The sequence below is a fragment of the Rhamphochromis sp. 'chilingali' genome (genome assembly GCF_963969265.1).
Source record: "Rhamphochromis sp. 'chilingali' genome assembly, chromosome: 2".
Lineage (NCBI taxonomy): Eukaryota > Metazoa > Chordata > Actinopteri > Cichliformes > Cichlidae > Rhamphochromis > Rhamphochromis sp. 'chilingali'.
Window position 1 is genome coordinate 31955634 of NC_137930.1, and position 16665 is coordinate 31972298.

General features: G+C 40.2%; 1 protein-coding gene across 2 annotated transcripts in view; it reads right to left on the reverse strand.

Moving 5' to 3' along the window:
- LOC308383323 (protein unc-13 homolog B-like) overlaps positions 1 to 16665 on the reverse strand; it is a 64995-nt gene that overhangs the window by 26166 nt on the left and 22164 nt on the right. For both annotated transcript variants that reach the window (XM_080861210.1, XM_080861209.1), the window contains exons 7-10: positions 16565 to 16622; positions 14058 to 14271; positions 1576 to 1872; positions 1360 to 1459 (exon numbers count right to left, since the gene is read on the reverse strand). In XM_080861210.1, coding sequence (XP_080717336.1) covers positions 1360 to 1459; positions 1576 to 1872; positions 14058 to 14271; positions 16565 to 16622 — 669 coding nt within the window. The remainder of the gene's footprint in view (positions 1 to 1359; positions 1460 to 1575; positions 1873 to 14057; positions 14272 to 16564; positions 16623 to 16665) is intronic.

Genomic DNA, 16665 nt, shown 5'->3' on the forward strand with positions numbered 1-16665 from the left:
TTTACCAGCAGCCTTGTGTGATAAGTATTTCCTTGCATCATTTAATGATTAGCACTTAGACAGCTTTCACCCTTGATTTATACTCATGTCTTCAATCACTCATTTATAGTTCATGTTCATCTCAACCACTTCATGGAAGTCATCATTATAATGAAGGCATGCAAGGGCTATATGCCCTGCTCCTTCATTGCCATGCTATTAAAGCTTTAGTCAGGGAGGATGAACTATAGTTATGACTAACAAATCCCAATATTGTCATTATGAACACAGTAAAGTCCAGTCTTTCTGACTGGTCTTAAATTATTAAATTTAACATCTAAACTTAAAATTCTCCAGAAATGGTAATGCAGATTGCACCTATATTTGGTCACATTACAGTTGATTCCATAATGCCACAATTGCCTTTTTAACAAAGGTCATTTGATTTGTAAAAAACAAACAAACAAACAAACACAAACACTGGGCTAAAGATACTGATTACAAGCTATACAGTATATGGAGATATGTGTCACTGCATATATTCTGTTTTCGCACATTCTGATAAAATACACAACAACCGTTTAGTAAAAGAAACAAACATAAAAAACATAAAAGAAACACAACATAAAAAGAAATACTGGTAGCCACCGCTACACCACAGCCTTCTAACAGATGTAAAAATGTAAGATTTTAGTTGATTTTCAAAAAAGTTGACATCTGAACTTGACCTTGATTTCAAGGTCACTGAGTTCAAAGATTTTTAGTGGCTGCAACTTGGTAATTATTTGAAAATCTTTGGTGACGTCCTTCTTGAGTTATCGCTTTCAGGAGATTTTCAGATTTTATCCCTGAATTTGTCAAACATAGCAGATATCCTTGGAAGAAGAACATAGTAAGGACTTTTGTGAGCAAAACATCTACTAATGCAATATAGATTTTTCAAGCAGTGAGTAATCTGCCTAAAATCAACACTATATTTCTTATTATGAGTACCACATGAAGAGAGTAAATTCCACATTTAAGACTTAATAAGATGGAGAGGAGACAAAGATATCTCATATAAGTTACAAAATGAAGACTACTTAAAAATTAGAGGATCATAAAAACTTTTGCTGGGTAGTTTTAACAGAGGAGCACATTGTTAGTCGTGTGCCTGCAATTAGGACACCAATTCACTAGAAGTAATATCATTCTAGTACATTTTAGTGCATCTGCATGAACATTCAGAGAGACTAAACTCAACCAGTTTCAAAGGATTGTATGTATGAACGTGCTTGCAAATATTGTGTGTACAAGGACTGGGAAAAGAAGAAAGTTGGAATTAAGGGTTAATAACAGATTGAACATTGTTGGAGGAACTGAAGTTAAAATACTGCATACCTCCCGCAGTTGAACTCTGACTTTAGTGATGGCCTTCATCCAATGAAGTCTGGATTGGGAAAAGGGTAATGGTGGTCCATCATCATCATGGAAACTAGGTCTAGGTTACATGGATTGAAGCATTAGATGAAAAGAGGAAAGAGGAAAGAGGAAATCTCTCAGTTCTCAGGCATTTTCATTATATCAAACACATTTGAATTACAAGCAAAAATGTACCTGTGGAGTTTGGGGGATCCTGTCTCTGCTGTAGTATCACTTTTTATGTCCTGTCTTTTGTCAGGGGACAGCCTATCCATCTCCCGCTCACTGACCACAGAGTGTCCATTGATGGAGAGATTTGTGCCATTTGTGCGTAGCTGCCCATTGGTAGAAGGGTGAAAACCAGTACTATGATAGGAGTGGAAGGACTCCTCCAGTTCTGACCCTCCAGTGCTCTCGTGGCCAGTCTCACTAAGCTGGGAGCTGGTCTGGCTAAGATTTCCTGATGACCCAAAGCGACTACTTTCCACTGGACTACAATGGTGAGAAAGGAGTGAGAAAAACATTCAGAATGGTGAAATATCATTTCTGAATATTTTATAGTTTTAAGTTTGCACTACAAAAGACTGAATGGATTCGTAAAATATGATGATTACTAGATGTACACGTAAAAAAATATTTAATAAATAAAAGTGTATAAATTAAAGCAGAATTCCATGACAATGTTGCAAACAACTTAATTCATAAAATGTATATAGCCCAATTCACAACAACAGTCGGCTCAAGATGCTTTACTCAATTGCTGAAACACATACACACATATATGTGTATATGTAGAGAGAGAGAGAGAGAGAGAGAGAGAGAGAGAGAGAGAGAGAGAGAGAGAGAGAGAGAGAGAGAGAGAGAGAGCGGTATAACAATAATAACAATATAATGATATAGTAATAAGAATGTTTGAGTACAATGTAGATTCAGCCAGAAAGTTAAAACTCAATACAACATTGTTGTGGAATTCGGATTTAAAATGACAAATGATACAGCAGATACTAAACACAAAAAGGCCACACTGAACAACACAGACAAAGACACAAAATAACTAAATTAGTGAAAATTGACTGCAAAACTGAATAGGAAAAACTTTTTTTTCCCAAAATTCCCACTTCACAAATGGGGGCAGGGAGGGAGGATGCCATTTATTGTACTTTTACTAGCCTTTTTGTATTCAACAGAAGATTGGACTGGTTGTCCAGCTGCACTCCAGAGTTAGGACCTGCAGAGGGGTGAATTTCTACAAGCCTTTCCTCCTCTTTTGGGGTCAGGGATGCTGAAGGATCTACATCAGGAGTGGAGATGCAAATCTGGGGAGTTGCTATATCATCTGTGGAACCTACCGGTACAGTTTTTTCGGCTTCAGTTGTTTCGACCTTTTGTACAGTCTCATTGCTTGCTGAACTGTTGTTAGTTTGGAGTTGAGAAGTTATAACTGGGACAGCTTGTGATTTGGATGGCTGTGTCTGCTGAGGAAAACCTGCATTTTCCCCCAGTAATGAAATGGTGGATGGCTCTTGTTTTTCAGTATTAGGTTTTTCCTCTTGAAATACGCCTCCAGAAAGGTTTTTCAGCCCTGAAATTAGGCTACTACCTCCTTCTGTCTGAGACAATGATGAAGCAAGTGATGGTGCTGATGACATCAGGGATCCAAAAGATTTTACTGCATTGCTCTGTGCTGATATAAACCCAAACAAAGACTTAGCTTGAGAAGGCTCTGCATTGTTGGGCAACTGATTAGGAGGTGAAGTAACATTAACATCTGCCTCTGTGACATCAGGTGGGACTGACTTGTCACTTTCTTTACTCTCAGGGTCCTCTTTAATAACCATGGGCTTCTCATGTATCACTTCTCCCTCCCCTTCTGGCTTTTCTTTTTCATTGTTAACTACCTGATGAATGACAGAAATGTCTTTTGCTGCACTTGAAACAGTAGAAGTTTTTAAACAAGCTGTTTCAGTTTCCCCAGCACTGTCATTTATTAAGCTGCCAGGCTTCACTTGATCTTTATCTTGCAATGTTGAGCCCATCATTATATTTGCACTGGTGATTGGTTTGGGTACCGCTGGCACAGATTTAGATGGCTTAGGTGGTTGTCCCATTGCACTGGCTGTTGGTTTTGGTATAGCTGGCACAGATTCAGATGGCTTAGGTGGTTGTCCCATAGCCCCAAACAAAGATCCTCCTATGCCACCAAGTAAAGTTGATGCTCCAGTTTGTGATCCTGCAGTCTGACCAGTAGCTCCTCCAAACATTCCTCCAAACAAAGAACCACCAGCCTGAGGTGTAACTCCAGAAGCTCCAAACATTCCACCCAGTAATGAGCCACCACTCTGGGGAACTGCAGATTTGGTGCTGGATCCTCCCCCAAACATCCCACCTAATATTGAACCTCCGGTGGTGGGGGCAGTGGCTTGAGTAGCAGACTGAGGAGCGGACCCTTTAAATAAGCCTCCAAGTAATGATCCACCTGTCTGGGGAGATGCTGCCTGGGCACTGGGGCCTCCAAAAATACCCCCTAGTATTGACGCACCAGTCTGAATGGAGGAAGGTTGGGGTGCTGTTCCTCCCAATCCAAAAGGCTTTTGCTGTTGCTGACCTTCAGTGGGAGTAGGTGTTGGTTTGAAAAGGGTGGACGTGAAGCTAGTAACTGTATCTGACTTGTCTGGCACTGGAGGTTTCTGCTGTTCTTGGGCCAAAGAACTTACAGACTGAGGGAATTGCATTTCCTCTTCTGCATTAGATGTTTTTGTATCTTGACTCAACTGACTACTACTTGCAATCTCTGAATTTACAATTTGTTCTGTTGATGCACACATTTCAAACTCTTTAGACTGATTTTTTTCAGATAAAGCAGTTTGCTTATCAGTATCTTGGCAACTTACTTCTTCTATGAGACTATCCTCACCTTTAGACAAGCTTGCAGCAAGAGGCTGAACTTTATTCTCAAGTGTATTTGGGATTTCCACTTGATCGTTGCTTTTGATCAAAGTATTAATTTCACTTTTATCACCACCAGTTGAAACAGTTTTACTGTCAATGGCTTTTTGTTGATCAGTTACAGTTGATGTAGTGCTGTTGAGAGTGGTAGTTGATATTTTGTCATTATTAGATGTTGGAGTAGTTGTTGCATCTGAAGTAGATCCTCCAAACACTGAAAACAAACTTGTGTCATTTGGACCAGAAGCGCCAGTTAAAATACTACCTAGAAGAGATGTACCTGTCTGTACACCAGCTGTTGGAGATGGTGAACTGCCCAAAATCCCTCCGAATATAGAGTTTTTATTTTGAGTTGCGGAAGTCTGATCAGCCCCACCAAAACTTCCACTTGTGGACCCACTAGTTTGCACAAGAGATGAAACTGTTGAACCACCGAATATACCACCCAAAATAGACCCAGCAGACTGGGATCCAGCAGCCTGGGAAGCAGATCCTCCAAATAAGCCTCCAAGTAATGATGACCCTGGCTGTGATCCTGTAGTTTGGGGAACAGAACCACCAGTCTTGTTGAGACTAGCTTGTGGAGCAGTCTGCGGTACAGACCCTCCAAATAACCCACCTAGCAATGATCCTCCTACTTGAGATGATGGTGTTTGAGGTGAAGAACCTCCAAACATTGCCCCTAACAGAGAACTTCCAGTCTGTGAAGAGGGCTGAGGGGCAGAACTTGCAAACACTGAAAATAACCCCTTGGCTGATTGGTCTTTCAGGCCCGATGATCCAGGTGTAGATCCTGTAGTTGACAGATCTGTTTTGGTAGAACTTGGCTCAGTGCTGGGTGTAGAAAATAAAGAAAGAAAACCTTTTCTTGGCTCATCTGAGATAGATCCAGTTGAAGATGGAGGATGTGGGTCTGATCCACTAATCACGGAGGCTGAAGGTTCTTTAGAAAAAGAAGGATCCTGGGGTGCACTCTCTGTGCTCATTTCCTTATGCACAACACCACATTCTAAATTTGAGTGCTTAGACATAACATCACTGGCTTCAAATGAGTCACCACAAGTATTTGTGGTAACTACTGTAATATCACTAGATGGGACAGCATGCACTTGACAGGAGTTACTATCAGATTTGTTCCCTGAGAATTCACTAGAAGGGGCATCTTTGAGGACATGGTCACTTGAAATAGATGCCATCTGGGAAGAACTTTGTTGTGAATGAATAGCTGGGGACTCTTTGGCAGAGGTGGCAGCAGATGAACTGCGAGTCTGTTGTGGTGTTGGCAAAACATCGTTAAAAACAGAACACATACTCTTGGTTGGTTCTTTTGGGACTGCAGTCCCTGGTGTGTAGGGCATGTTTGTATCCCCTCCAGTTCTTGGTGGTTGAGGGGAACTAGGACCACTAAACACGGAAAACAATGTTTTTCTTGGATTTTCAGTAGAGGCAGACAATCCACCGAATATACCCCCAAGAACAGAGGTAGCTGTTTGTCCTTGTGGTAGAGGCTGTTCTTGTGGTTTAGATTGTGCCTGTGGTCCCCCTTGTTGTTGAGTTTGTGACTGGACTACTCGTTCTTGAAATGGTCTTGTTGATGACTGTGTTTGTGGCGGGTTGGGATCACTAAACATTGACAACAGCCCCTTCATTGGGCTTTCAGCTGAACTTGATGATCCAGGAAGAATTCCCCCTAGAAAAGATCCAGTTTGATTTTGAGATTGTTGGGTGCTGTGACTGCCGAACATTGAAAGGAACCCTGTAGATGGAGGATCCTTTGGAGGGATAGTTCCCCCCTGTGGCGCCTCAGTGTTGGGCCTGGTTTCGTTAGGAGGTGCATGAGGAGTTGATGCTGACAACTTTGATAATAAACTTTTACCAAGTGTTTCCTGTTGAGAAGGCTGTGAAGGTGTGCTTGATGGGTGTGTTTGAGACAATGTCCCAGATTTATCTGTAGTCTGCTGGGTATTTGGCCCTGTAAACATTGAAAATATAGTTTTACCAAGTGATTCTTCCTGTTGACCAGTAGGACCAGACTGGTTAGATGCTACTGATCCCCCAAATATTTCTCCAACTGAAAATCCAAACAGTACACCAGATGGTTTACTTTCAGTTTCCTGCGTTGTTTGTGCAACAGGCGGCACAGATTGTGAGTGGCTGGCTGCAGAGCCTGTAGGGATACTCTGAGTAGACATTTCCAATATATTTTTATCTGGGATTAGGCTCTGCATGGGCCTAGATGAGCCACTTTGGTCTAACGTTTGCTGTCTCTGAATACCTTTAGATCGAGATGCTGATGTTAGTGAATCCTCTGTAACACTAGGTTTGATTTGCTGTTTTTGTGGTTGAGAGGGCTCAGTGCTAAACAGATTACTGATTGACCCCAAAAGATTTGAAACTCCTGTAGCCTCTTTATTTGTAGTGGCACTTCCTGGTAAGGAGCTTGTGCTGCCAGTTTTGCTCTGTTGATTTGGAGATGTGTCAGTAAATTTATTGAGAACTGGTTTGGTTTCCTCCATTCCTACTGCAGATTTTAGGAAGTTCATCAACCCTGCCTGTGGTTGTTCAGATGGTTTTCCCACTGGTATGTCCATCGGTTTATCCGATGTAGGTTGTCCAGTTGGTGCAGGTTTACTAAGATATTCTTTTGATCCTAAAGGCACTGTCACATTGAGGTTTGTTGGTGGAGTCACTTGTTGTACCATGGTAGTCTGCCGCGAAAGTTTAGGTTTCTGAGTTGCATGCGAATTTGTTGAGTGTGTTGCAGGGTGAGTCACTTGAGGTGCTGTTGGTACTGTGGGCAAAATTCTACCCTGTTTGGTAACTGGCGTTTCAATTTGTTGTTTAAAGCTTTCTGTCTGAGTTACAACGGCAGTAGATTCTTCTCTGATTATCTTAGACTTCAGACTCTGAAATCCTGATGAAAGGATGCTTTTAGATTGTTTGTCAGTGGCTTGCTCACATGTGGACTTATTAGAACTGTTCAATTCAACCTGTGATGTTTTGCTGACAAAAGAGGTTATTAGGGAAGAAATCTTCTTAACCTGACGATTAGGTTGCTGTTCTGCTGGAGACACTCTTTTCCTCCATTCTTCCTCTGATACATCATCCACATGTTTTATTGTAACAGCAGTTGATGAACGCCGCCGTTGGCTAGGTTGGTAACAGTTGTAAAGTAAGTGTTGATTAGAATTTGCTGTAGGAGTAGAATTCAGGGAGACCGAAACTTTTTGAGCAAGAAATGTCTTTACTTCCTGGTTATTCCAATATGGGCCAATATGATCTCTATTATGACATGAAAGGTCAATGATGTCATTACAATAATCTTGATATACATAACTAGGCTGTCTTGGATCCATCTTAACTTTGTTTAATGTATAGGATGAGAAATCCACACCAGGCTGCCCTTGAGACAGAAATGAATTCTCAAACATTTGAGAGAATTGTTCAAGATTTAAATTCATAATCTCATTTCCTTTTCTGTAGGCAGCAGACAAATCTAGGGGGGCATTTAGAAGTTGAGAATCTCTGTGATCTTGACCTGGAAGCCAAAGAAGCTCATCTTCATTGTAAAGTGGAATTTTAAAGCCACAGACTAAAACCATCTCATTCTTCAGCCAAGCACTTGGAAAACTTTCTAACTGCTGTGCATTTCCCCAAGATTCACCTTCAGGGGCACATGCATACACATATTCTCCCACTGCATCTGTAAGTAAAGCATAAATATACTCATGATCTGTGTAAACAAAGTAGCCACAGTCACCGTCTTCTGCTGGCCACCACATTCCTTGCTCCAAAAGTGCCAGCCACTGTTGATACCATTCAGTGTCTTCAAGGTACAGGGAGTCTTCGAGGTCTATATTTGCACTTGGAGGATCTACTGGTCTATTCAAATTAAGCTGACTGTGATGGATCATGCCATTGGTGTGAACATGCTGTGAGTCTGGATTATCCATTCCATATTGCCAGTTAGCTGAATAAGATAAGCTTGGAGCAGTTTCTTCATAATACCCTTCATGATATGAAACACCATTCAAGCTATAAGTGCTACCATCATTAAATGAATGCCATTTCCCAAACTTGGCATTACTCTGTTTAGTAGTTAAGTTCAACACACCTTCCTCATTGGGTAAATGTTCTATATTTCCCAAGTCTTCATAACTATTCCATAATTTTCTCTTTGGATATAGATCATCATTTCTATATCCTTCACACTGATGTGGTTTATATTTTTCTTGGTGATAAACAACACCTTGCCATTGCACAGTGTTCTGATTCTCAGGTACTGGTAATGGTGTACTTTCAGAACTCAGCCTATATCCTTGATTCTCTACTGGGAAATGATAACCTAGTGACTCATCCTGAAACTGCTGCCACAGAGCACTTTCACGGATCCACTGGTTTTCATCATAAGAGGGACTTACTGCATATGCAGATAACTGATAAAGGTTTTGACTTGTAGCACTGTATAAAGATGGAGAGCTTCCACCAATATATGGATGCATGGTCATGACTGGTGAAGTTGCACGACTTTGTAAAAGGGAATGGATATTTCCTGCACTATAGGCCATTGGGTTAGTTGACCTAAATGAACCAGAATTATATAACTGAGGCAAATTACCAGTGCTCACTGAGGAGTATGTCGTGCAGCTCTGAAGAGATCTTGCAAAAGTAGCTGATGTACGCAAATCCAAACTCTCAGTATCGACTGACACAGGTGCACTGATTAAAGCATGTCTACTCTTTCCTGGATTGAGAGAATCTGGATTGTCTTTTTGTAAACCATCCCTTCCAAGGTTTACGTTAGCATTTGTTAATATGTCAGAATAAGACTCTATGAACTTGGCTGAAGTAGTCTGTTGTCCACTTATCTGACTTGTTCTTTTCTCTTTTTCTGCCTTTTCTTTTGATTGTTGTTGTGTCATATTATTGTGTGGCTGTTTTTGCAGTGGGCTTTTCATTGTAACTGTATAATTATTGGCCCTTTCTTGAGGTGGTTGTTCTGTTGATGTTTGACAGGTTGTGTGAATACTTTCATTTGATTTTGTAAACTTGTTTAAAAACCCTGAGAGCACTCCCGATTGACCCGCTGTCTCTATCTGTGTTGGATCAGTCTGGTTATGTGGTATTTTGTTTTGCTGTTGTGTTTCATAGGTGTTTTTGGGCTGCAACTGTTGAGCTGTGTTTTCTGAAGGGGATTTAAAAAGTCCAGAAAACAGACTACTTGCATGTGTTGTTTTTTGCGTTGTGCTATTTTTTGGCTGATCTTGACTAGAAACTTGGATATTCGTTGTCTTTATTGGCTCATTATTGGATTTGCTTAGTGTCATTCCATGCTGATGAGCTGATGGTTGACTTTGTGTGTTTATGTTGTCTGCTGAAGCAAATTTGAAAAGTCCAGATAGAAAACCACCTTGTTGGGATGGTGCTTGCTGAAGTGGAACAGTCTGCTGTCGAGCAAATCCTGGTTTATTTGTCTCGTATCGGACACCTTGGTGATTCTGAGGAATGTTTTTAATAGGATGACCTTGGCTTGGACCTTGAGTACTCAGTTGGCTTGGACCTTGTTGACTGCTTTGGTGGTGAACTGTTTGACTCCTTGAAATATTCTCAGAGGATTCAAATTTGAGCAAGCCAGATAGCAGTCCCTTTTCTGCAGTGTGTGTTTGCTGAGTTCTGTGTGAAGTCTGCTGCTGACCAAAGTAATTGCCGGGAATGTTCCTTTGTGCTTCACTATCACGAGATTGTCCCTTTTGTTGCAGGTTTTTGGTAGATGAAATGTTCAATAAACCTGAGAGAAGGCCCCCCATCTGTGGAGTTGAAGAGGTTTGTTCTGGGGCCGTGTGTTGGGAAAATTGTGTGGGATTATTTCTGTTGAATGGCTGATTGTTAGCATGCTGTGATAAATGGCCAGATAAGTCACTACTAGAGCCAAATGTAAGAATTCCAGATAGCAGTCCACCTTGTTTTGGTTGATTGACAGTCTGCTGCTGCATTCCAGATTTCTGATTTGATGTATGTTGGGCTTGTGAGACAGATGACAGTTTACTGTTCTGAGGTTGCTGATTACAGATTACATTCTGGTCTAGACCAGAGGGTGCTGGGGTAGGGTTGAATATGCTGGAAAACCACCCTTTCTCACTATTTTCCTGGTGCACAGGAGGATTCTTGGTCAAGGTGGTCGAAGTTGTTGAAGTCAGATCATGCTGAGGATTCTGTGTTTTTATGGAGGCACTGATGTCTTCACTGGATGCAAACTTTAAAAAACCAGAAAGCACACCACCTTCTGCTTTGGGACATGGCTGAGTGGAAACGTTTTCAGATGAAGAGAAAGGTACTTTAGGCTTACTAGTCAATGCTGGGTCTTCAACTGGTTCCTCTAGTTGGGGGCTCTCTGTGGTTCTAAACACTGGATAAACTGCCACAGGTGGAGCTCCGTGGGGGGGAACAGGGGCAGCAGGTGTGATCAGTGAACTTAATGACTTCTTAAAAGGGCTAAAGAAACTGGTGTTTACAGAATGTGTTGGCCCAGTTGACCTTTCTGGCTCTGGAACAGGAATACTCCCTTTATTCAAAATTGACTGAATTTGTGTCTCATATAAGTTTCTATCATAATTTTGTCCTGAATATTTTTCATGTGAAAGTCTTCTTAATTTTTCTGATTCACTACCTCTGTTATCAAGCCATCTCTCTTCCAATTGTGTATGACTCTGAGAACATGTGGATTCCAACGCCTGTTTGCATTCAGCCAAATTCACATTATCAGCTGAAAAAAGCTTCAAAGGATTTAATCTACCCAAGACTGAGTTTTCTGGAGCACTTTGAGGTTTGGTTACAAGCTTGGGTACATGGTCTTTTGCACTTGTTTGAGTCTGACACCTGCTGGGAGTTTGTGTTTCTTGATGATGACTGTGTATTTTGGCATCATGTGGTGGGTGAGAAGGCAAAGAATTGAATGACTTTTCAGGAGAACTTTCTACTGGAGAGACAATAGCTACGGGAGCTGTGTTATTTGACTTAGGAATGAAGGACAACAATTTTGTTAGTCCAGATTGTGAGGATTGTGCAGATGATACTTGTGGAGATAGGGCAGGCTGTTTAGGGCCTCCACCAACTTTGTCAGTGAGAGAAGTAAACAATGAGCTCATGGCATTTTTTACTCCTGAAATGCCCTGATCAGAAGCAGCATGTGATTGGGATTCTTCTCTTAAATCCTTTGAATTACTTTGCTCCTCCCCAAATGAATCAGTTCTATTGCTACCATAGGAGGACAGCCTAGACTTGCTTGATTTAGGCAGGGATCCATATTTGCTAATTTCCTCTTCTTTTTCAGCCAGGTATTCAGACACTGTTTCAACAAGACATTGAAGCTCATCCATAGGATCAACATATTCATCACTTGGCTCTTCTACAGGAGAGAGCATTGCCTCTGAAACCCATCCTCCTGATTTAGGTTTCCCATACTTCTCCCAAAGGCTCTGTGAATGTTCTATGTGGTCCTCATAGGAGAAAGAATGCCTATCTTTATAATGTCTTTTGTTCTCTGAGCGACACTCATCAGCCATAAAGGCAATGTCATTAACACTGTCCTCTGCTCCTATAGGGTGGTGCAGAGGGCTCTCCATTTCAAAATCAAACTGTGCCTTCCTTCTAGCATCTTGCCCTTTTTTGTATGCCACATAATTCTCCAAAGTGCTGTCCAGCTCATTTTTAGCCCACATCCTTGTTTTGTAGAGAAGCCCATTCTGATATGGTCTTAGATCTGATGTCATACGCTCCTCCTCTTCCTGCATCTCTGCTACCTGTCGCATGAAAAGCTCCCCTCTTTTCTCACGGAGGAGTGCAAGGTCAGCGGGAAAGGTCTCTTTTCTCATTTTGTCTGCTTCTGGACTGAGAAACCCTCCTGGGTCTGTAATCTTTTTCTTTCGCCGACGATCAATAGTATCATAACCCTCAGGATAGGTGGCAGGCAGACCACCACTATGCTTTGTATTCTGATGGATAGGTGAACGTGATAGCTCGGAGTAGGGTCTTCCCATGCGAAAGATAACGCTGTCTTCATCATCTATAAAGTCACTTAGCTGTGGCTTGCTTTGCCCCTTGTATTTGTTTTCCCAATCTTCAACCCCCATGCCAGAATCTACAGGTATAATTCTGACTCTTCCTTTCTGGTTTAAAGAGCTTCTTTTTTTTTTTTTTTATGTAAAAAATTAATTTAATGAGGGTGTGGGAATGGATAAAGGGATGGAAAAGAGGCATACAAAAAGAAAAAATGCAAACAGAAACGCAAGTTAAGCCACACAGTAAATTATGACAGAAACAAATCTAAATAAATCTTTTTGTAATGATGACCTGATCTATAATATATATGGTAAGCAATATGTAACATTGCATTCTTTAATAAACATTTTTTGCAGTTTTTGATGATCTTAACTAAACTGCCCAGAAGGCATACCAAAAGACTAGAACATAACATGTTACACATTTCATAAATTTGACAGGGGTAATAAAACTCTTTGTTTGCAAGTGTGAGATTGTGTGCATATAGCTCCATGTTTGCACGTGCCTCACTGAATTTAGATTGTTGTAAATCCCCACTGCAACAAACACGCTTATCAGCACTTCCACAGTCTGTCTGTAAAAGTCTTAACAGGAAATGTCCGCAAAATCACCACCATATGGCATTCATGGTAGAGGTTTTTATGTTACAACTGAAAGGCATGTGTCTGTCACTGACCTATTTCCTCCAGAGGTGTGAAAGAGGGATTTCCTCTTTGTGATATACCCAGAGCATGTCAAACTAACAGAAACTTTAAACAACCCAACACACCCTCAAGACAAAAAGAAACATGAACAATGAAGGTTTTTTTTTTTTCTGGGACTGTAATCACATTTTTTTTCTGATGTAGAATTATCCGGATCAACTCCCTATCAGTCAACACAGGCAGATTTGTAGCAGTCTCACTGGTGCGCATGCATGCTACGGCAAGCACACAAGATTAAAGTCCATGAACCAAGAATATTTGTTTTCTGGACCAAATACTTCCTGACAGCATTTTACTGGCGTTGTAGTGACCATAATAACAACAAAAAAGAATATATTATTTTTGTATGTTAGTAACAATCATCATATAAACACTTTATTTTGGCCATTTGGCCAACAGTAAACAAATAATCCTGATATTCTTCCTGATGTACGGAAGACAAAAACATGGGCTTTTGATCAGGTAAACTATTCATGACAAAATTAATTAAGAGGTAATTACCAATTCTCTGTGAAACAATCTTATCTAAAGTAAACACTTCTGACTAGGTTTTAAACCCTAATTAACGGAGGCACAAGTAATGTCATTATGATACCAATTACATTTGCATGATTTACCTTTATAATTTCATTGATGTTGATTTAACTCTGGTTATTTTTGAGGTCATAATGAATAGACAACTCATTTTCAGTTACATTATTGAAAAGCACTTCTTAAGTTTTGCACTATTTGTGTAAAAAGTGAGAGGGAGAAAAAAAACAAAAACAAAAGGCAAATACAGCCATTACCGCCGTGATTATATTACTTTGCATTAGACGACAGCAGTACACAATAAAGCAACCCATCAAAACTAACTGCTGCAGCGGAAGCAAGAACCATCAGGCTACACTGCCAGTATGTGTAAGGATAAAGAGTGTCTGTTCAGGAGTGCATGAGTGAGTGAAGGTATCCCTGGGCGACCCGGTCTACCTGATTCCTCTTGGGTCCCTGTAGTCCAGGTCGAAACTGTGGGCAGAGTCTGTGCAGCCATCCGGGCGATGCTGTGGCCGAGGCCCCATCGGGTACTGGTGCATAGATGAGTTGGGCTGAGCAGTTGTGTGGTAACGTGGAGGCAAACTGTTACTGGTCTCACTGCGGTAATCGCTATCCCGGTCATCTACAGCACTGTCCTGGTCATCCAAGGCTGCAGCAGGTAAAAAGACAAGCTCTAAACACCCCATCCTGACAGATTGTAAAATTGTTTAGTTAGATGGCTTCATTTTTCTATCAAACCTTGCTGATTATTTATGTAAAAGAAGTGTATGTATTCTTGTTTGAATTTTTATTAAATATAAAAATGCAAAAAGCTGAAAAAATAAACAAACCACAGTTACCTGATGCTAGGGGAAAAGTTAAAAATGCAAACATTTAAAATTTTCTAAAAGCTATGGGTCAAGTGCAAAGCAGTACAGGTCTTCTGCAAAAAAAGCAAAATGTTGAATACAAATTGCAAAATATGGCAGTTTCTAGACACACTCTTAACCATTATAATGATGCCTGAGTAGGACAGGAAAGCAACAAATGGACACAGAGCTACACAAATCTGCAGCCAGGAAAACTTTGTGCGGTTATTTTAATAAATGTTACTGGCCCTGATATGACAGAATTATTCTGATTATGTTTTAATAGATTTCACATCATAAAATGTCATAAAAAATTGTGCAATTGATGTAAGTATTTCAAGAACAAAATATAAGATGCAACTTTTACTAAACAAGAAAGAAGAGAGTATTCTGTAATCCTGGATCCTAGCAGAAAAATAAAAAATAAAGCTGACTAACTGACTAGCAATAGGTTTGTAGAATTATAAGAGCTAATTGTGTACAACCCTGGGGTTATTTGAAAGTGATTTATTCGAAGTAAAAAGAGTGGAGAGACCCACAGAATGGCACTGCACTCTGGTACAGTCATTCTCAATTAAGAAGGCAAGAGAATCTTCTGAATGAAAAGATTTCCATGCAGGATAAAAACAGATTTCGTCAGGATCGCTCTTATTATTTTCAGGTAAATACGGACTTCCCCTTGCTCTTATAGCAAAAATATTATTTTTTTTGTGATGCTGATTTTTGTTTATAACATACTAAAATAATTGGTCATCACTAACAGGGTTACAGTGCAACACAAGACAAAGTTTCTAACAAAACAATTTGCCTCATGTGGCTTTACTTAAACAAAACTCCCACCTGTGCACATGTAGCCTGGGAAATTCATAGTCATGAATATATCAAACCATTACATCACTGCTTGCACTGTTTGTTGCCCCACTAAGAAAATAAAGTGCTGTACACGCAAGCACTTGTGCTAAATGTAAGGCAAAAAGCTGTTCTTCACCTCTCTAGCTGTATGATCCCATAGATTCATCTACAGAATAATTTTCTATAAGAAAAGTAAAGATTGTGAACTTTATTTCTTGTTAGCCCAGTTAAGCCTCTATATTTATACACAAAAACATAAAATAATCATTTTACAAAGGGGCAACCTTGTGTTGAATTACCGAGAAGAAGACAGTTTGTAGGTGTTCACCCCACACAGCTTCATAATAATTTGTATAACTTCATATAGGAAAGCACCAAAATACACCACTTCTTGAAACTGACCTTACCAGTTCAAAGGCAACGTCTTCTAAAAGCTAACCATAAGGCAAGTATTGGCTAGGGAGATAGCTAGGCTGGGGTTTGTCGTTTCAAGTGATAAAGCCATAAGAAGTGATTCATAAATATTTAGCAAAGACTGCCACCTGTCATCTCTGTGAAGGAACTGCAATTCCCTACATTAAACACGTAATAGGGGCTTCCATTGTTAGTCAGACTTCTAGCAATGTTTGTTATGTATCAGAAGATTACTTTTCTGGATCTTTTCTGGAATGTACACAATATAATAATAAATGATATATGTGTTGTAAAAAAACATTCTAACATCAGAACAGGGCATATTGTAGAAAACAAGAAAACAGCAATGGGAGAAAATGTCAAAAGGTAATCAATGAATGCAGCGAGGAAAGAAAAAAAATTAAGTAATGTGAATTAATTGAATGGGAACCTTATGGTTTACGTGTTACAAGGGGCACATGGGGCTTTATGACATGCAGAAGGGGAATGAGGATTGGCCAAGGGGGAGAATTTCATCAAAGTGTGTTACATACTCAGTGAATCAGCCCATCCGAAATAGTTGCCTGGTAAAAGTGCAGATGTAACAAGTGAGAGGCAAGTCAGAGGAGTCGGGGATTGTGTAAACAAAGAAGACTTAAGTGCTCCTGTGTTGTAATAATTGGACAATGAGGGAGCCCCATAAGTGGCAAACAAACACATAAATTGTCACAAGAGATTTAAAAGAAAAAGAATAAAATAGAAGTAACAAGACGAATGAGTCTGAGATCCAGAAAGATAGAAAACTGGCTCCATCTAGAGGTTAAAAGTACAACACATTCAGGTACTCACAGCACTGGGAAGCCGCAAATGGCAATGGGTGACTCTGAACATCTTCCTGAAGAGAGTACTAGAGAGGACAGAGAGTGTAAAATGTGCATATAATAGCATTC